The 20946-nt window shown below is 45.9% G+C and overlaps 1 protein-coding gene across 6 annotated transcripts in view; it reads left to right on the forward strand.

Moving 5' to 3' along the window:
- CACNA1I (calcium voltage-gated channel subunit alpha1 I) overlaps positions 1-20946 on the forward strand; it is an 84723-nt gene that overhangs the window by 58599 nt on the left and 5178 nt on the right. For 3 of the 6 annotated variants that reach the window (XM_088054935.1, XM_088054931.1, XM_088054934.1), the window contains exons 15-31: positions 231-647; positions 1536-1636; positions 2628-2751; positions 3602-3670; positions 4541-4725; positions 5072-5198; positions 6272-6397; positions 6866-6955; positions 7351-7570; positions 8637-8788; positions 10520-10629; positions 11246-11379; positions 12091-12161; positions 15065-15143; positions 15674-15795; positions 16551-16889; positions 17498-17644. In XM_088054935.1, coding sequence (XP_087911061.1) covers positions 231-647; positions 1536-1636; positions 2628-2751; positions 3602-3670; positions 4541-4725; positions 5072-5198; positions 6272-6397; positions 6866-6955; positions 7351-7570; positions 8637-8788; positions 10520-10629; positions 11246-11379; positions 12091-12161; positions 15065-15143; positions 15674-15795; positions 16551-16889; positions 17498-17644 — 2613 coding nt within the window. The remainder of the gene's footprint in view (positions 1-230; positions 648-1535; positions 1637-2627; positions 2752-3601; positions 3671-4540; positions 4726-5071; positions 5199-6271; positions 6398-6865; positions 6956-7350; positions 7571-8636; positions 8789-10519; positions 10630-11245; positions 11380-12090; positions 12162-15064; positions 15144-15673; positions 15796-16550; positions 16890-17497; positions 17645-20946) is intronic. The other 3 variants (XM_005527739.3, XM_088054932.1, XM_088054933.1) reach the window with 2 other exon arrangements.

Raw genomic sequence — 20946 nt, forward strand, 5'->3', positions numbered from 1 at the left:
CAGATGGTGCTATAAAGTAATCGCAGTCAACACCATTGCTAACTCATTATCAATTCATTGTCAGATTTACCGAGATTGCTGCTGAATTCCCACCATGCAACTTGCTCAGTGTCTGATAAATGGCAGCCTTCTGGCACAGGGGCTCAGGGAGAAGTCTGTGATCTGAGAGAGGATCACAAGCACCCTCCTTGTGCCCTGAGCCACTGAGTCCCCATCCCACTCTCTTACAGTCCAGCTCCCGCAGTTCCCACTACGGCGCCTGGAGCCGCAGTGGAGCCTGGGGAAGCCGTCGCTCCAGCTGGAACAGCCTGGCCCGGGGACACAGCCTGAAACACAAACCTCCCTCAGCTGAGCATGAGTCCCTCCTGTCTGGGGAAACGCACAAGGCAGCAGATGGGGAGCCGGATCGGACAGGAAGGGTGTTTCATCACCGCCGGACACTCTCTCTGGATAACAAAGGCTCCTGTGACCTGCTGGAGTTGGCCTCGCTCCCTTCTGGCCACAGAGTGACCCACAGGCTGGGAGCACCGCCTGGGGCCAGTGAGCATCAGGACTGCAATGGCAAAATGCCCAGCATTGTCAAGGAGATCTTCCCAAAGATGAACAACCACAAAGAACGGGGAGAGGATGATGATGAAATAGATTATGTGAGTACTTGGTGGAGGAGCCTGGAATTACATCACAGTGCTCTGGGAAACCTCAAATCTATCCTCAAATTTCAGTCTTCTTGCATGTGGATGGGAAGGCTTGCAAAGGTGCTTTAGGAAAGCTGGAGGACAGCACTGAATGCAGATAGGACCTTCTAGGCACAGAAAAGCTCACACCACATTGTCAGGCTGCCTGCAAGGCAGGTGTATGGTGGGAGGAAGGCAGATGTGAGATGTACATGTGGTCATTCAGGGGCTGTTATTTCAGAGCAGTGCAGCCAGTGATTTCTACAAGATAGGAGAGGTCCAGCTGTGCAACAGTGAGAGTTTTGCATGAGGAACATCAGCAGACCAGAGCAGGAAGCACAGGCACCACAGGCAAGGCAAGTGGGTTTTGTGGTATCAGCCTGGAGGACAGCAGATCTGTGAGCAGATCAAAGGGTGGAAAAAGTGGAGTGAGGGTCAGTAGAAATTTGAACAGATATAAATGTCTGTATGAAATTCTCAGCCCAAGTGCCAACAGAAAGCCTTCTTGTCCTGTCTTCTCATTTAGCTGAGGTAGGGAGGAAATATTGCCCTCATGTAACACAGTCCCTCCAACACCTCTAAGAAGGCATCATGGGACAGTGTCCTACTCTAGAAGGGACACCAGTGGTTTTATTTTTCATGATTTGGGGAGGAAACCAGATGCCAAGAAGTAAATGAGCCCTGGCAAAGAAGCTTCTACCTTCTTTTCCATGACTTGTTGCCTTTGAGTTGATTTTCTCAGTTGAGGAATTAAAGAAAAGCAGGTAGTGGTGTGTTTGAGTCAGATGTGAAAGGAAGAATGTCTCTCTCAGGCAAGTGGGAAGGTGACCAGTGGCAATTGCTTCTGCTGCATCCCTACAGAGCCTGTGCTTTCGCATCCGGAAGATGATGGAAGTCTATAAGCCAGACTGGTGTGAATTACGGGAAGACTGGTCCATATATCTCTTCTCTCCACAGAACAGGTTTGTGCAGTTTTTGCCATGAGAGGGTTGAGAAGATGGGGCAGATTCTCTTGCTCTGCTGGCTGCATCCCCTGATGTTAGGTGGCAAACTTACCAGCTAAGAATGTGTATTTTCTCCTCCGTTGTCCCTTCTACATTTCTCTTCCTAGATTCTGGCAATGAAAGGAAAATTGAGCATCCTAAATAGCTATTGTGATCTTCCTTCACTTTGGAGCATCCCATTTTTATTTTCTGTAATCATAAATATTTATAGCAAAGCAAGGCAGGGAATACTAATGTTAACACAAAGAGGATAAAAAATGTATTATTGATGACTCCATATACTGATATTTCCTCCCCTGGTACCAGAATAGCATCTTCATTTAATTTACAGTCCCAGTATCAACTTACCAGCAGTTATATCACACCTTTTAGGGTAAAGTTGGAATTCTTCCTGTTAAAGAGATCTCACCAGGAGAAAATGTCCACGTACCCCAGACAACAGTATTCTCACCCATGCATATTGCCCCTTGAAAAGAAAGGGCTTTCATTACAGGCCATGAGGGAGAGCTTTTTGCTCTGACACCTATGTTGATGTACACAATGTCTTTCAGAAGTGTGGCCCCCATGACTGCCACCCTACTTGCCTCTCCTCAGCTTTCAGCATGTGGTCTCTTTGCTGTGGGGTGGTACAAAGTGTGAGTTTGGGAGGAAAACTGCAATTCAGCCTTTTTAGAGGGCAAGAGAGGAGCACAGCGTCATAGTGTTTAGGAAACTACTCTGGCACTGGGGAAATCAGTGGAGGTTCAGCTCATTGCTCTGCCCTTGCTCTGCTCCAGGCTCCCTGTGTGACCACGTACCACCCTGGGCTACTGCTATTTCAAGGAACATCAGTATCAGACATGCTGCTGTATCAGAGCCCAGTTTTGGCCAGAACGCTTAATTCTGTGTCCCCTTTGCTACTAAACTTATTCTGCCCAAGGCACAGGTGCCTACTGGAACTCTTTTGCAGGTTTCGCCTCCTCTGCCAAACCGTCATTGCTCACAAGCTCTTTGACCACGTAGTGCTGGCCTTCATCTTCCTGAACTGCATCACGATTGCCCTGGAAAGACCTCAGATTGAACACAGAAGCACGGTGAGAACCATTACCTGTCACCCACTTTTTAGCACAACCTCTAACACTGGTGGTTCCTGAGTGCTCCTGGTACTGGTATGATCTCTGGAAGAACTTCAGCATTAAACACCAGCTCCAACTCATCTATTCAAATACCTAAATATTAGTAATTGACATGTGTGCTTCCCCTGCAGGCTCTTATAATGTATATAATGTAAAGTGGGGCAACCCACTTTATAATACAGAAAGTCTAGTTCCTTCTGCCTTGGAAAGTAAAAGTCTCCTCCAGAAACCTGCATATAAGAGATAAATGGCAAAAGGGACAATGACTGGGTACTGAAAGATTGAAGTAACTTCCATGCTGTAGGAATGGCACATCATCATTCATGTATGCTACTCCTGGGCTATCTTGGAGGTGGCTTCAGCTGGCAATGAAATTACTCATTCTGCTTGTCTGCCTTAGCTGGCTCCCAGACTCTGCTGCACTTGGACACAATCTGTGGTCTATGCTCAGCAGCTCTTCAGGAAGGAGTCCCAGGTCAGTGTAGCGGGTTAGGTCTGAGCAGCACTGACAGAAAAGGGCAGAAGGTGCCTTGAAACCAGATTTGCAGGATGTGAAAAAACCCCATCCACTCTTCTCTGCCAGAGCTGCACAGGATCCTGTCCCAGCCAAGGGACTATATGAACTGAAAGCTGCCTAGCACTGATCTCTGCAAAGGGCAGCTCCCTTATTTCATCAACTTTCAGACCCTTCACAGGAATGCAAAAATATCAAGATCATCAAAGGGGCCTGACAGAGTAACAAGAAGTAGTCAAAATACATTTAAGATCTTTCTCTGTTTTGTTTTTTGTTTTGTTTTATTTTTTCTAGGAAAGAATCTTTCTCACTGTGTCCAACTACATTTTCACAGCAATCTTTGTAGCTGAGATGACACTGAAGGTAAGTTACTGGAGATGAACAGCTCAGAGCCTTTTTCTAGTGTCAAACACTGTTCATGTCTGCTCAGCACCCTTTTAAAATCTGCTCATCTTCTCAGTGCAGCAATCCTTCCCTCTACCTTTATAAAGGCAGATGTTGCCTGGGGTTCAGTCCTGTCTTGCTAGGCATAGAGATGTTTATTGTAGGCATTAGATCCAGTTGAATCTTAGTATTCATGAAGGATAGCTGGCATTCAAGTATGGATTTTGTAATGATGTCAAATGTCCATTCCGTTTCTCCTGGAGCAAGAATGGGGGACATTACAATATTTATGACATGCTCAAAGTTGAGATAATTATTCCATAGATGTAAAAGTACTTTGCAAAAATCAGAAAACCTTGTTACTACCTTCTCATGTTTGGGAAAAAGTTCTAAATCTGTGTGCTGGAAATTAAACCCCTAAAATTAATATCTGAATTTTGACCATGATTTGCAGGATGTTAATATCTTCCCATGGCCATCAATTTCTGTAGCACTCACTGTTTTTGAGAACTGCTGACAAACAAATTACCCCTTTAAGAGCCAAAGTATGGATTTAGTGCCTGACTTTACCTCCAAGGTGATTTCTGAACTGGGAGACTTTCCCCGAAGTCTTGTGTGGCAGGGAAAGGTTTCCTGTGGCTCCCCTACAGTGCCATGTTACTCAGGAAGGCAGAAAAAAAGGTGTTTTCCTTTATAGACACCCAGGTGAAAGGAAAAGATTATGAGATGACAACTTCAGTGTCACAAGGAATTGATAACTATTCCTTCTCCTCCCATTCTCTCCAAAGTTGCTCTCTACCAGGTAACATAGGAGCCATTTCACGCTCTCTTCTCTCCCCTCTCTCCCAGGTGGTCTCTCTAGGCCTATATTTTGGGGACCAAGCTTATCTCCGCAGCAGCTGGAACATCTTGGATGGCTTCTTGGTCTTTGTGTCTCTCATTGACATTGTGGTCTCAGTGGCCTCTGCTGGTGGTGCCAAAATCCTGGGGGTGCTGCGAGTGCTCCGGTTGCTGCGCACACTACGTCCCCTCCGGTCAGAACCCCACCGAACCCTGCTCGGCCCCCTCTTCCCACTGGTTATCCCCAGGAGGGGTCCCAGGGTCACATCCAGCTGTGCCTGGCAAAGTGTAGATTTTCCACTTACAAGCAATAAGCCACAAGGAGGTCCTCCTTAGCCATATGGGTCTGATGCTGGAGATACCTCATCAAACAAAAAATCTATGGGAGAGAAAAGGATTTTTGATCACAGGGGAGGGATCTCCGCTGAGGGGTCTCTGCACAGGGAGACAGGGGTCTGCTGCTGCTGCTGAAAATGCTTAGCTTAGGCCAAACATCCCCACCCTGTCCCTCTGTCATCCTTCCCCTTGTTTCCTTTCCAGAGTCATCAGTCGAGCCCCTGGTCTGAAGCTGGTGGTGGAGACACTTATTTCTTCCCTCAAGCCCATAGGAAACATTGTCCTCATCTGCTGTGCTTTCTTCATCATCTTTGGCATCCTGGGAGTGCAGGTAGGTTGTTACTGTCCATCAAACAGCCCTGGAGCCCTATTGCCATGGACACCTGTGCCCCAGGTCCTGTAGCAGACACAGGGAGCCAAGCAGAGCAGGAGAGACAGGGAAGCTGGTGAATTCTCTGTGTTTGCCCTCTTCCATAAGTCATTTCCACAATGACACAGCCTTTGGCAAGCACAGACAGGTGCTCAGCAAGCGCAGGCATTGCTGGATGTGAGAGACAGGAGTTAATGCTCACACCTGGCAGCAGCTGGGTCAGGGTTTGGGCTAGTGCCATAGGGAGAGCCCAGGGCTGACACAGAGCTCACAGGACCCATCCATGTCACCCCACAAGGGCAAGCAGTTCAGTGCCTGCTCACATGAACCCTGCCTCCAGTCAGCTCTCTTTCTCCCCCTCACTCTGAGCCCTAAATCCACCCACAAACTTCTTTAATTTTTTTATTTAATCCTCTTTATTTTTGGCTGTTGCATTGCAGAGGAGCAAGGGTGTGGGTGTTACTTCCATCTCAGGGAATGCGCTATACTTAGTTTGCTCTGATGCATCTGTACAAATGCACAATCCAGTACCTTCCATATGGGGAAAGGAGCCCTGGGCAGAAGAGTCACAGCAGTGCAGTGCAGCTTTGTGAATAAATATATATGAGAAGAAGAGGATGTTTTTTTCTGGTTCTTTACCCTCAGATGAGATCCCATCAGCACTCTCAGTAACCGGGAAGCAGGGAGGGAAGATTACTCTAGGGGACTGATTAGAAGATACTTTTTCACTTTGTACCCAGAAAGGCTGCCTTAAGGGCTGTCAGATGGTGGGCTTGCAGTCACTGCTGAGCTGGGGCAATAGAGGAGGTTGAAAAGCCAAGTGTGAGCTCACAAGGGTGGTCCTGGCTCCTTTGCAATGGCTGAGTCTGTGCTCTACATTGTGTTGGTGGTGTCCCTGTCGTGCTCTATGTGGCTTGCAGTCTTGCAGGCCATGCAGCATCTTGGCAACTTCTGTACATCCCAGGGAGCATGGGAAACCCTGTGGGGAACCCTGTGGGGAAAGTGACCCTGATGGAATCACTCCCCTCCTGCAGCTTTTCAAGGGCAAGTTCTACCACTGCCTGGGGGTTGACATCAGGAACATCACCAACCGCTCCGACTGCGTGGCAGCCAACTACAAGTGGGTGCACCACAAGTACAACTTCGACAACCTGGGACAGGTGAGTTTGCCCACAGCCCCTCCCTCTGATGGGGACCCAGCAAGGGGTTTGTCTCCTCCCCAGGGAACAGATGCAGTACCTGGAAAGCCAATGACTGGGCCAGAAGGAGCAGTTATTTGGCATGGGTGTCCATGCAGAAGCTGTGTCACTAGAGGGTTGGTATCAGAATGACACTTACAGGATGAGTGGGAAAGAAAAGTGGTGGCAGCAGAGAGCCTGATTTTCTCTCTTCTCCTGCCATGAAGCAGATGTTCTTCACAACCTCTCTCCTCTGGTGGATCTGGCTGCATATGGCTTCCTGTCACCCCCTCCATGTCCTCCACTGGGGAAGGAGCAGGTTTTGATGTGTGCAGAGACACAGGAAGAGTATTTCAGTGCTGTGTGTGTTAGAGCATAAACCCACAGTATTTTTTTTTTCTGCCTGCCAGATGCATCGTCTCCACATCAGATTTTCTTTATGTGTTGCAGGCTCTGATGTCCCTCTTTGTTTTGGCTTCCAAGGATGGCTGGGTCAATATTATGTACAATGGACTTGATGCTGTGGCTGTTGACCAGCAGGTACATGGACTTTCTTGTGAAAAGACCTTTTCACTTTCCTTGTGCTCATAAGGCAGAAACATCTTTTAACATCCTGCTTCAGATACCTCCCTCACACCAAGAGTTCCTTCCAGGCTCCTTCTGAATGCTTTGCTCACCTATTTGCAAGAGATCAGGTCCATGGTATTTTCTAGTCCATGCAGGGAGGTGTAGCCGTGGCTATGCTGTGGGGTCAGTGGGCCTTTACCTATTTGTAATGAAAAAGCAATAATGCCATGTGTCTCTCTGGCTCCCTCCTGGCCCACACATCATTATTTCAATACCTTGTAAAGCAGAATCTCTTGGGCTGCCGCCCATTGCATCCCTATTCCTCTACTGCTAAGACAATGGCTGCCTCTGTTCTTCTCCCACTCCAGCCAGTGACGAACAACAACCCCTGGATGCTACTCTACTTCATCTCCTTTCTCCTCATCGTCAGTTTCTTTGTGCTCAACATGTTTGTGGGGGTGGTGGTGGAGAACTTCCACAAGTGCCGGCAGCACCAGGAGGCTGAGGAGGCGCGCCGGCGGGAGGAGAAGCGCCTGCGACGCTTGGAGAAGAAGCGAAGGAGTAAGGCACAGCCTAAGTGTTTGGTTGGTTCGTAGGCCAAGGTTTTCTGAGAAAAACCTTTTCCTCTTCTTTTTCTTTCCCAATGGGCTGGTCTCCAAAATCCATCACTCGTGGCCGTGCTCTCAGCCTTCCTCTCTGCACCACTGCTGTGTCACCACACACCTCACTGTGGCGGTCTAGGGAAGAGGGGTGGCTGAGGAGGTCTGCTGGGACTCCAGGGAAGGCACTGGGGAAGGGTTTTAGCACCCTGCTCCTCAGGAGATGATGTACCAAAAACACCCCTGTGCACATGCTGACAGGCACTGTTGGCATGGGACGTGCACACATCGGTATGCTTCCTGTGCTTGGGGTAGAGCCCCACCTGGGCTTCCTGCAGCTCAGCTGGTGGTTGAAGAAGAACCTGGACAGACTATTCTTTATGTTTAAACCCAAATTTAAAGAAGAAGGGGGAAAAAAAAGAGGAAGACCCCTGTGTTTTGTGTCCCAGTGACCCCAGTGTTTGTAGTGTCACTCCTTGGGATCTTAAATCCTCTGTGTTGAAGGAAACCTTCTATTCCTGGTGTTTCTGTCCTGTTTTGTCTTACCTTTAGATAAAAATTGCTAAAGCATACTTGCTCCTGGAAATCATCCCTACTACCCAGACTTCTATTCACAGCCTATGGGCATGCTTTCCCTTCCTCTGCTTCAGTTTTCCCCTTCTCTCTTATAACACCCCAGGGCCTCTCCTTGAACCATCTGCTCCTTTTATCATAAGTGATCTTAATTTGTCAAGACATGAAATGCTGATTTAGCACCATTCCCACAAACACAGTCTAACAGATTTTCTTTCTAGCATTCTGTTCTTTGTCTTTTTCCCTACATATTTTTCCCCATTTCTTCTTTCCTTCCTTTTTTTAAAATTTTTCCCCCTCCTCCTCTTGTCCTTTATCTATACCTATTCTTTTCTGATTTTTCTCTCTCCTAACTGCATTCCATTTTCTTTCAATACCTATCACCAATCTTGTGCCTTCTCCCTCCTCAGTGTTTCTTACCCATTTCTCTCTTTTCTTCTAATTTCTTCCTAACCCTGCCCATATCCCTCTTTCCACTGAAGAGGCGCAGCGTTTGCCGTACTATGCTACCTACTGCCACATACGCCTCCTTATCCATTCGGTCTGCACCAGCCACTATCTGGACATCTTCATCACTTTCATCATCTGCCTCAACGTGGTCACTATGTCCTTGGAGCACTACAACCAACCTGTGGTGAGTGAGATCATGGAGATAAGTCGTGCCTCCAGATATTGTCATTTTGGTACAGCTCTCTGGTGACCACTGCCCACCAGCATAAGTAGGACGCTTGGGTGTCTCTAAAAACTAGTGTTGAAGTTTTGTAGGAAGTAGTTTTGTAGTAGGGAAATTTGTGTGAATATTTTCACGTGTATCCAGAAAGGTAGTTCCTCCTCAGACATTTGTTATCCATTAAAATCAATAGAGAGAAGGTATCTGAGCAAGAGTCAAGCCCCTAGAAAGCATGGTACAATTAAATCACTGTGCTTTCTATTAGTAAGTGGATATGTGGGTCACCCAAATTTAGCTGCCTGCTCTGCTTTTTATGTTCCCCTGGATCCTAATAGGGGTGGTGGAAGCAGCAGTGTTCTGGGAACTTCAGGCTTTGCATCAGATTTCCAAATGTCAGCCCAATTCCCCTGCCATATGGCCTCAGCTGAGAGAACCAGAGTGGCTGGTTGTATGTCATGGGATGGGCCACCTTTATCAAGCCACCTTTTTTTCATAAGAGAAGCTGCAGGGCCCAAGTGCTGAGCAGAGCCTCTCTCAGCTGCAGGGTGTGACTCCAAATACAGCACCTTCGAGGCCAAATGTTTTACACTTTGCTTGGGTACAGACCATGTACCTCTCAGTGTTCCTGGCAAAGCTGCAGATGCCTTTGGTGGGAAACATGTATGCTGCACATATCAAAGAAACCTTCTTCCTCCATATGTAGACAAAGCATTCATCATGACATCTGCCCAGTGACATTTCAGTTTTCTCTTCAGAAGACCCTTGGTTTATGTGACAGCTCTGGTTTCTGAACAGATTGTCAGAGGTAGCTCAGGTTTGATCAGGAGCTGAATCTGTCTGTTCTCATTCAAATCTTTTGCCTGGCTCCTCTGTTTCCTGCCCACCTAGCCCAACTGCCCAGCTTTCATCTTGCCCTAGATGGTGCCCAGCTTTATATTTCAGGAAGTCTCAACCTTTATCTGTTGGCATTCTCACATCAGATCTTTGTCCCTCAACAAGTCACTCTTCTTTCTTACTCTTCAGCTCCTTTCCCTGGAACACAGCTCCAGCCAAGCCAGCCTGCTGTCAGGCTCTGTTAAACAAGCTTCTCAAAGCACTTCAAACCCTTCCAGTACAAAATTCCACCGAAAGCTTCCCACTGCTCACAATGGTTCCTGGTGGTCATGAAGGGGCAGCACGTAAAAAACCCAGAAGCCAAACAGCTCAGAGATGTGATGTGCTGGCCCCAGACCAAGGCACAGCAGGGGTTTCCTCTGGTCAGAGATTACCTGAATCCACCACCAGAGTAACCCCTGTGCTTCACTCCTGGTTGATAGCTGTGCCAGTGCCCTTGGCAAGGTATCATTCAGGTGGCATAGGCTACTGGCAGAAGAAAAGCCTGATGGCATATCATGGATTCTCTTGCAATGGCCTCCTCCTCCCAGTCATGCCAAACAGTACAGGAGAAAGGAGCAGTAACTGATCCTGGGAAGAGCAAGGGGCAGAGGGGCTGGCTGGTGGTTGCCCTTAGTAGGCAACCTCCATATTTAAGTAGGTAAGAAGCATGGGGCAGCTTCCCTCCCGCCCAAAGTGAATACCTGGGGCAGCTTCCGCATGCCAGGATGAATTCCAGGCACTTAGGAGAGTCCCCACACAGGGGGTTATGTGTTGGATGTTGCTTTTGCTTCAATTCTTTTCCCTCTCTTTCTGTGGCAGTCCCTGGAGACCGCCCTCAAGTACTGCAACTACCTGTTCACCACTGTCTTTGTGTTTGAGGCAGTCCTCAAGCTGGTGGCATTTGGTCTGCGACGATTCTTCAAGGACAGGTGAGCAGAGGGTTGTCAGCTGTGGCTGTGGGACAGCTGGGTTTGGGGTAGAGGTTTGGGGATGGTGCCCTATCTAGACCATGAAGTGGTGGCAGAGTGCTCTGACTGCCTCGCAGTTCTGCACAGCATGGACCTAACCTCATCCTTCACAAGCTGCAATGCCTAGGCAATAGCAAGAGTTGTCCAAAAATTGCCTCTTGGTTAGAGTCTGCTGGTTAGGCAAGAAAGTAAAGGAGGTGAGGTTAGAGAGAGACATTTTTTTCCTGCCCTGAAGGCAAACTGTGAGCATGCTGAAGCAGAACATATATAGCAATGTTGATTCAAGGTAGTAAGGCCGTAAAAAGCTGAGCCCATTAGTCAAAGCATAGCACCATAGTAACACAGCTCCATGCTTTCAAATCAGGCTGGCTTGCCTCTGGCTGCACAGGGTGTGTGCAAAGTGAATCTCTGTTTCTCTGGAAAAGCCCATATAGGCTGACTCAGAGTGGGTCTTGAACTCGTACATAAGGAAATGTTTAGGCTAAAGAGAAAAGGTACTTGGAGACAAGTACCTTTCTTTCACGGGAAAACGGAAAAATTCTATCTTAGTTTATTCTCTTCAATTTTTCTTCTGAAGGTGGAACCAGCTAGATCTGGCGATTGTGCTGCTGTCTGTCATGGGCATCACATTGGAAGAGATTGAAATCAACGCTGCTCTCCCAATTAATCCCACTATCATCCGGATCATGAGAGTGCTGCGTATTGCCCGGGGTGAGAGAGACGCTGGCCAGAGCAGGGGTGTATGTGGCCATGGAGTGCAGCTTGGTGCCATGACTCATTGAGCAGTGGCTGTAGAGTCATGAGCTTGCCCTGTCCCCAGCCCTCAAGGAGCCTCTGGGGTGTCTTTCATCGCATCCCAGCAGGGATTCTAGGATCTAGGGCACCCTAGAAGCTCAGGCTTTCTGGTTCCCTGGGAGGTGAAGCAGTGGCAGGGTGGGCAGATCATGTGAGAGCTGAACTTTCTCTGTTACTTATTTTTGGGGCAACTACAGTAGTGGTGTGGGGAGCAGAGACCAATAAGCAGGTTGAAATTTGCACAGGTAAGGTGGTGGCCAAGGTGTGCCAAGATGGCATAACAGTGATGGCTGAAGGAAAAGAGAGTGATGGAAGGAAAAATCAAAGCAGATGGACAATTAGGATACACATTCCTGGGAAAAAGGATGTGGCTAGAGTGTCTGGGTGAAGCATGAAGAATAGACGTGGGTGGCAGAAGCAAAATATTTAGTAAAAAGGATAAAAACTTGATAAGGAACAACTGGGGTTGTACCATCAAAAGTAAGAAGAGGAATGAGGGGAAAGTCCAGTTTTTCTAGGGCAAGGAGAGACAAGATACCTGTCTGGTGCTACTGTCATTAGTAAGTCACACAAAGAATGCCTCTGAGCGCAGTCTGACTGACACTTTTCTTGTGCTTGTTGTGGCAGTCCTGAAGCTCCTGAAGATGGCCACAGGAATGCGAGCACTGCTGGATACAGTTGTTCAAGCTCTGCCACAGGTAAAACATCTTCCCAAAACACTCTCCTCTTCTTTCCCTTTTTCCAAAGGGTTGATTCTTGTGGAGTCTCAGAGGTGGTGTCTACTGTGGTGTGCAGGCAACTGCCTGAAGGTCATGTCCAAGTTCTCATGTCATTCATGGGGTTACAACTCACCTTGCATCTCTCTTCTCCAGCATGAGCAAGAAACGAGGCTTGACCCCTGGAAAAGGGTAGATTTCTTTCCATCATGTCTAGCTAGTGTCTAACTGTTTGCAATTAGTCCATGGCTCCTTTTTTTATTCCTCTCTCCATAGAAGGGAAGAGTGATTGGAAGCTATTTCAGGAGGAAAGGAAATCTTTCTGTCACTGCACCGCTCACTCTTCCCTGAATGTACCCCCTTTTCCCTCCTTCCCTTCCATTTGCACTCTCATCACTCCTTTTCTTAGCTAGTGCTTCCCCCTTCCTATTTTTTCTTCTTTTCTCCTCCTGGATCCCTTTGTGTTTCTGTGTCTCTCATGCATGAGCAGCAGTGACACGCTCTGTTGTGGCTCACACAGCCGGCAGTTAAGTGTCTGCCGCAAGACATGATGGAGACAGAAGGATCTCATGAGCTGTGAGTGGCAGCTGCTCCCAAACGAGATGCTGACACGGTGCTTTACACAGGCTCCAAGCCCACTGTGAGCATCCTCTGTGATGGATGAGCAGTCAGGGAGTCTGGTCCCCTTCCTTTGGATTGTTGAGGGAGAATTGTTAAGCAAGGAGTAATGGCACCAAGTGGCTCTGCGGATCATACATCAGACCAGTCCCTTGGCAGGCCCTGAGAAGGCAACTCTATTGCGTGATATCAAAATGCACCAGCATTTGTCAGTTGATTTATCAGCTAATGTGCCAGTGCTGGTGAGTGATGATGAGCTGGGAATCAATTTGAAAACAGCATGAGTAGTTACTCAGGGAATTTGCTTCTGGTGTTGGTGACAATAAATGTCAATCTGAATTACGGGAATATGATGGCACAAAAGGGAAAAGGAAACTCTGTGATATTTTATGGATCCCAAGCTCGGTCTGATCTCCCATGTTTTTTATTAAACAACAATTATTTGTGGTTTATTATAATAATAGTAATAACAAAAATATTAATAATTCATGTGTAGGATATGCAACATGATTCAGGATAGTTGTGGGCTGAGATACACTGGGCAATAGAAGGAAGGGGAGATGAAGGATGTTCTTAGTGCAGGCAGACCTGAAATGTAAATTTCTTTTAGTTCTGGCTGCTGCCACAGAATGGATCAGTGCAGCTTCTTTGCGCCTTGCTCTTTTCCATTTCAAGAGCCACAACAGATGAATTTTCTCAGACAAGGATCTGGGACAGAGCAGGTCTTCAGATCCAGCGTCTGCATGTCTGTGGCATGTTTATTCAGAAACCCAGAGAAATGCACACAGATATTAAGAGCTGGATTAAATAGTATCCAGAAACTTTTGGTGAGAGGACTCTGCAATATATTTGCACTTAGATTATGAGATTCAACTTCTACCCCCAATATAATAAATTATAATAATAAATAAGAGAGGAGGAAATATTCATATCTCTGTCATGTAGACAGAGGAACTTGAGCCATCAGACAGTTATGTGTTTTGCTCAAGACAGCAAAGAGCAGAGCCAGGACCTGTGAGTCTCTGCTTCTGGTCCTAGCCACAAACTACAAGTATAGTCTTCCACACTTTCTCATTTCTGATTTTTCTGTCTCTCATTTGCCTATGGCTCCTTTGCTAACCAAGTTTGTGATCCAGCTCTCTTGGAGGTCAGTAATACCTGCCTCAAAGCAAACAGATGTCTGAAAGTTTGGTCTGTAGGTATCCCCTGGAAGATAATAACAAGCAGAACTTAATCCCTTCAACATCAAAGCCTGTGACTTCCTATTGACTGGCTTTTGCTAGTTCCTGTAACAGGTTGGCTTTGTTCAATAAAGTTGTGTAGCAGGGATAAAAAAAATCCCTCCATACTTACAGTTGTGTAAAAATCTGAACTTAAAGGTCTAAAACCCACCAATTTCAGCATTAAAAGAATGAATCTAGTGTCCGTATTTTACACACCGAGTCTTCGGGGGACAATTGAATTAACTGTAATATTATTCTCCAAGATTTATTGGCTTTGCCAAAAGTAGTTTAAAATAAGTTGTCCTCTCCCTTGTACTTTATCCTCGTCCTGACCTTTCTCTTTTTGTTCCTAGAGCAGAGACTCAAATCAGGGATTTTGGCTCGCTAATGGCATACAAAACATCTCCAGTTGTCCTGTTTCAATTCCCCTCCTGTCTTTGTTACACTGTAGCAATTCTTAATAGTGAATAGAGCTTTAATTTTAACAAGCCTTTTTGAAATGTAGTCCTTAGCTAAGTTTTATTAACTTCCTCTTCTTAACGCCCTGTAGACACAGACCCAGCACTGTGTTTTCACAGCATTTACTATGGTGTCTAATTTAGTCATCAGAAATAATTCCTTCCAGTGAGTATGTAGGGAGCCAGGATGTGGCAGTCCAGGGGAGTGGGTGGGCTGAATCATTTATTTCTCTGCTGAATTTGGATGGCACAGCAGTTGCAATGACTAAATTAGATTCCTGAAGTGATGATCCTAACGTAGGCCCAGTGACCACATGCATTCAGACCAGAAACTGTTTAGTGTTTCAAAAAACCTGTTAAGTCCTTAATTTTTCCATGCCTTCTCTTCCCACTTGCCTGTTCCTCCCCCAACCCTGATGGCAACTGGAGCCATCACTGAACATTTCCCAAGTGTTGAGCAATTGTTTTGGTTGCATTTGTACACCGGGATTTCACTGCTGTTCTCTTCAGACTTGGAAATGCAGAAATGCTTTCTGTACAGATGAAATAGGCTTTGGGGTAGGCTGACAGTGCTGTTTGCTTTCAGGTGGGAAACCTTGGACTCCTTTTCATGCTCCTCTTTTTCATCTACGCTGCTCTGGGAGTGGAGCTCTTTGGAAAACTGGGTAAGTCTCAAGCAGACCATGCTTCAGTCAAGAGACACATGTTGGTTGGGGTTTCTCAAAATCAGAACTCCTCAATAAAGGGACTGAATTATTTGATGGATTTTATTCTCCCTTATGCATAATTGACGTAATAGGAATTTCCCTCTAAATTGTTGTCCTAACAGCCTAACAAAGTAAAAGCAGACTCTATATTCTCTTACATTCTTAAACATTTGCTTTTCCTGCCCTCTGTCCCTCACATTGCCTTCAAGACTACAAGAAAAAGTTTGTGAAAGTTTATTTACATCTCTTGCCATGGAATATTGATCAAGAAGAAAGACGCAGGGAGGATCCTCCTGAGCAACAGAGTTACACTGCCTGATATCCTGGGGCTGGGCCATCAGGGATTTTTCCATATTGATGGCAAACTGTTGGGCAGGGTGCTGATACCATTCATTACCTGAGGTCTTCAGGCTGTGAGTTCATGTTGCTGGTCTCAGGGCTGGTAGTGTGTCCTCCCCTGAAGACACACAAGTCCTCTTGTTTTTCAGTGTGCAACGATGAGAACCCCTGTGAAGGCATGAGCCGCCACGCCACCTTCGAGAACTTTGGGATGGCCTTCCTCACACTTTTCCAGGTGTCCACAGGAGACAACTGGAATGGGATCATGAAGGTAACTGGGACTTGGAGGAAAGGATATCCTACTTGCGGGGAAAGACAAACTCTGATGCGTGGATCTGTTCAGCAGAGCTTGGGCTAGCAAAGGGAAGGGCAACAGAACACAGAAACTGGGTTGCTAGATAAGACCCCTGCTTGGTGCAGAGCCTGTCTCTCTACCATGGTAACTCACACCTTGGGCTCATCTAGTCCTGGAGACATTTGATTGAGAAAAGGGCCAATTTTCCTTGGGTGGAACAAGAAAATCATTTAGGGTAAGAGGGAATATCCACTGTAGTCAGGACTGTTGTCAAAGCTGAGCACAGGACATGTGTGTTGGACATAGCACTCACCTGCAGAGCTACCAGGAAAATACAAATTAAATACTTCCTTTGGAGGACATGGAGAAGGGAAAGTCCTTTCATCACATACGGTGCTTTTGAGAATAGAAGGGAGAAAGCAGTACCAGCCTGCTCATTTTTGGTCTTGTTCACGTGTGGGGCTACGGTGGCAGCAACATGTCATGGTCTGAAGGTTTCCTTCATATACCTTTGGATGATTTTTCTCTGAAGCAAACAGCATATGAACAGGGAGTGTCCCAGATTCTTTGGGGACCTCATTATGCCAAAAGGTATGGGGTGATAGAATTGTTTGCCTTGTTTTTTCCTCTGGCATCAGTGTTTTTTGACAGAGAGAACAGCCAAGCTTCTGTTCTTACTTTAGTCTTTCCTTCCTTCCATCATTCCCTCTCAATCCCAACTTCCCCTCAAGGATACCTTGCGTGACTGCAGCCACGATGACCGGAGCTGTCTCAGCAACCTGCAGTTCATCTCCCCACTGTACTTTGTCAGCTTTGTGCTCACAGCCCAGTTTGTCCTCATCAACGTGGTGGTAGCTGTGCTCATGAAACATCTTGACGACAGCAACAAGGAGGCCCAGGAGGATGCAGAGATGGATGCTGAGCTTGAGATGGAAATTACTCATGGGCTATGCTCCCACAAGTCAGGCTCTCCAAATTCAGGACAGGGAAAAGGAGCAGGAACAGGAGGAGGTGGTGGTAGAACAGATCCTGAAGGACATCTGTGCATGAGATGTTACTCTCCAGCCCAGGTGAGTACACCATTGAATTTACTAACCAGACTGCAGCAAGGAGCTGTGGGCATTAACTGGGTAATTCAGATGATTGAGGGCTTAGCAATAGCAGAGTCTTCCACCTCAGGGTGAAAGGTTTGCTTTCAGCAGTAGACTTTTGAGTTGATAGGATCATGTAGGGACAAGGCTATGACAGCAGTGTGTCCTGTTCATTGTCATCACGGTGTAGGAACCTGAGGGCCAGCAGAGGAGGGATGGAGCAGATCAGCTAAAGGTGTGACAGGAGCAAATTTGAGAGGGGAGCTCAGGAGAAGAGTGCAGGAGAAATTGCAGATCGAGAGTGAGTGACTCCAGCAGAGCTGGAAGGGAGACATGAGCACTGAAAGTGAGTGAAGACTGTCCCTTCTTATTTTTTATTTTTTTTTCATTGAACTCTGGCACCTATACACACCCTGTGGCGCAAATGTTCCCCTCAGTGATCCTGTGCAAGTACCTGCAGAACAAGATGCTGCTCCAGATGAGTCAGGGTGGAGAACCCAGCCCCAAATTCACATGAAACTTGAAAGCAAAAAACTCGACATTCTTAAAATGATCTCTCCCATCCTCCCCCCTTTCTTGTCCCCTAGGAGAACTTATGGCTGGACAGTGTCTCTTTAATTATTAAGGACTCCTTCGACGGGGAGTTAATGATCATCGATAACCTATCGGGCTCCGTCTTCCATCATTACTCCTCGCCGGCCATGTGCGAGAAGTGTAACCATGACAAGCAAGAGGTAACCTGCGTACGAGGATGTGTGAGGGGACTCTTCCCCCCAGACCTGCACACCCACACCCACGTGCCCGCAGGTCGTCCCATGTATGCTCCTCACTGTAGATTGTGTAGACAGTAGAGCTTGTTGACCTGTGTTTGTTATCTGTTGTGAAGTGCCAGTACTGCCTCTAGCACAGGCCTGCCCTCCTCAGCCACACGTGGATGTTTGAGGTGGTGGAAAAGTGAGACGTGACAGGACACGGGTCAGGAGGGGCTGAATGACCTGTAGAGAAATGGCTATGAAGGCATCCTTGGCAGCTCTTGTTGTGTTCAATTCTGCAAGAAAAGTCTAGGTTTAGGCTCACGTTGGACAGAGGATTCTAAGGATCTCACCCCAGTGAGACCGCTCAGGAGCAATTCAGTGGGAGATTTAAGCTTGTGTTTTGTCCTCATTTTAAGCATGTGCTTGCTTATTCCCTATTGAGGTTGATCAATTAAGCACATGTTTAAATGCTTCGTTGAATAGAGTCATGTCTGTGAGCAAGGATTGGTTTGTGGTGAAAACCAGTTAATTAGTTTGAGCAAAAACTAAATAAAAGCGGGCCCACCGAGAAAGTTTGTTAGCTGACAATTGGGTTGTTGCTAAGAGCAGGACTAAATGGCTTAGACTTGAGCTACTAAAGTTGCTTTGGAAAACTCCTTCCTAAGCAATTAGTCTTTTCAGGTTGTGAAACTTGAGGAGCAAAATAGTCTGGGAAGGGTTAGGTGAGTAGCAGAACTAATTTAGTTCTGAAGGAATTTTATTGTGTGTAGGTGCTCTGATTTTGTGTGGCCAGACTTGTAGCAGTAGTGTGGCTCTTCTGCTAGTCAATTGGTATGCCAGTGGCAAACTTCACCCTTCCTTCCCCATAACTGACTCGATACGTTATAGCTTATAAAGAACAAGGAAACTTGGGGAAAGAGCTCTTATTGGCAGATCATTCTATTCATATTTGAAGAAAGCAATATTTTGTTTGGTCTCAAATGCCTAGTTCTGATGCTCTGGTATTTTTTCAGTTTCTCAGCTGTCTGCTTTTCCCCGCTGCTTCCTTTTGAAAGTATTAAAATGCAAACATTGCTGTAGTTTATCGTTATAGAGACACTTCACAAATGAATTCTGCATTAATGCAACCAAATAACTACTTTTCCATTAACTGCAATTTCCATTGCTTTACTTAAGTTTTTATGTTCAGCAATTGGTGCTCAGCTTTCTCAGCAAGTGAGATCTCCTAAGGCATTCCAGAGTGATTGCCCCCAAGTTAAGTCATTTGTAGCTAGTTTGCTGCATTTGAAAACCTCACAGATAGTCTTCAGTTTCCCCGCCTATGAATTAAGACAACAACCCATTTTCTTACCTTTCCAGTGAAGAAACTAGATGGCAAAATCTTCAAATGCAACCCACAGCCAGAGCGAAGAATTTGATGTAATTATCACAACTGAGGAATTATTCTTAGATCATACTTTCTAATGGCTGTTATAGAACCATAAATTAGTTTCAAAATCGGTATTTTAATACATCTAAAATGTGGAACTGAAAAGAAATTATCTCTGCAAGAATGAATTTAGTAATAAAATACAGATGTTTTATTTTGTATCATATGAGTCAAAACTATACCTTAGGATCTTAAGCCAGGATTGATCATGACCTTCTCTTCATATTTCAAAACAGGAAAAGAAATTGAGGAAATTTAAATAATAAATCACAATATGGAGTCATAGCTAACATCAGCAATGCACACAGTTATTAAATTAGAGTGTCCTCTGGTACGTCAACATATCCAAATGAGTATTGTACACAGACTGAATTGTACAGTCCCAGAAACAGCTGACAGCAATTTACATAGGCAAAACTATTTATCTAGTCTTCTTAACTGCCTGTGTGTTAGGAAAAAAACAGTATGCTTGCTGTCCGCCCTATCAGCCTTAAACTGCCGTTCTGACAAAAATCACATATTAGGCAAAACTGTCCCCTCCAATTTCATCGGTATTTTAATTCACTGAGATGCTGAGCACAGTGGATGGACACAACATTTAAATGTATGCTCAAACTCATTAATGTGTTATTATAATTAATATTAAGCTTTTTGTGGCATTGAGCAGAAGCACTCAGTGCCTTTCCCAATTACTCTCCCGATATTTTATTTTCAAACCAATTATTTGTACAATTAAGGATTTTTGTAATTGTGAGTCTGTTTTTAAAGATATATCTGCAAGTAGTTGTTTAGGGATATGTGTGTATGGTTCAGTATCTCAGGCTGATGTTCCTGGCAGGTTTCATGGATTGGGATCTAGTGAACAGCCCCTTCTCCCCTCTGCAATTTAAAATATTTTTTTTGCTCCTCATCTTTAGTCAGCAGATTTTAAAATATTCTGCCATAGCGGAAGCAAAAAGAATGAAACCTCATTTTTTCAAGGTGCTAAATTCTTCTCTTGTCATTTCTATCCTTTCACTCTTGGGATGGTTGACAGACTTCTGTATATGGATGACTGAAGTGCGTTTAGCCATGGTAGGAGTTTGTCAGTGAGCACCAGTGAAATGTGCTTCCACACCTGAAGTTGATTTAGTTGTGACTTTGTTGATTGTGGATTTAGATCCCAGGTTGATCAGAATTTTCAAGCAAGTGGTTCAGTGACAAACAGACTGTTCTGGCATTTGCTGAAATCCTTTTTTATGGATAGAAAAGGTAGGCACAGATGTTGCCACATGTCATGCTGTTGTCTCTATAAGCACAGCAGTAAGGCTGTTTTGGTGTAGCAAGTACTTGGGAGAGTAATAGATAAGTATTAAGTCCCACACACATTAAGTGGGACTGAATGAAGACTTCCTGCTTCTCTACAGGAGTGGTTGCTGACTGGTGGCTGTGTAGCATCCCCGGCTCACTGAGGGCTCTCTGTGCGTTCGTGCTCTGAGGAGCAGTTGCTGGTTTTGGGCTTTCTCCATGGTTGAACAGCACCATGTTCCTCTGTCAGAATAGTATCTCAAATAAGGATGTCATTTTTGCACTTTATTTAAATCCAGGTCCGGTTTCCCATTCTGTTTGTTTAAAGTGCATTATCCCGATGGAGACCTCTTCCAGTCTCTGGCATTGGCACAAGTCACTAAACTTCCAGCTCGAAAGTCAACTCTCCAAATGTTTCACCTGCTGTCATGGCGCAAGAGCTGTACCTGCCTCTTGCAAACACAAACACATGGCCAGAAGCTGTCCCGACTGAGACAACCCAGAATACAGCTCTCAAGAGTTAGCTGCTGGTGGTGCAAACCTATGGCATTCTAGAGATCAGTGA

The sequence above is a fragment of the Pseudopodoces humilis genome, chromosome 5, assembly GCF_049639895.1.
Source record: "Pseudopodoces humilis isolate 2021_Gansu_Grassland_sample_001 chromosome 5, ASM4963989v1, whole genome shotgun sequence".
Taxonomy (NCBI): domain Eukaryota; kingdom Metazoa; phylum Chordata; class Aves; order Passeriformes; family Paridae; genus Pseudopodoces; species Pseudopodoces humilis.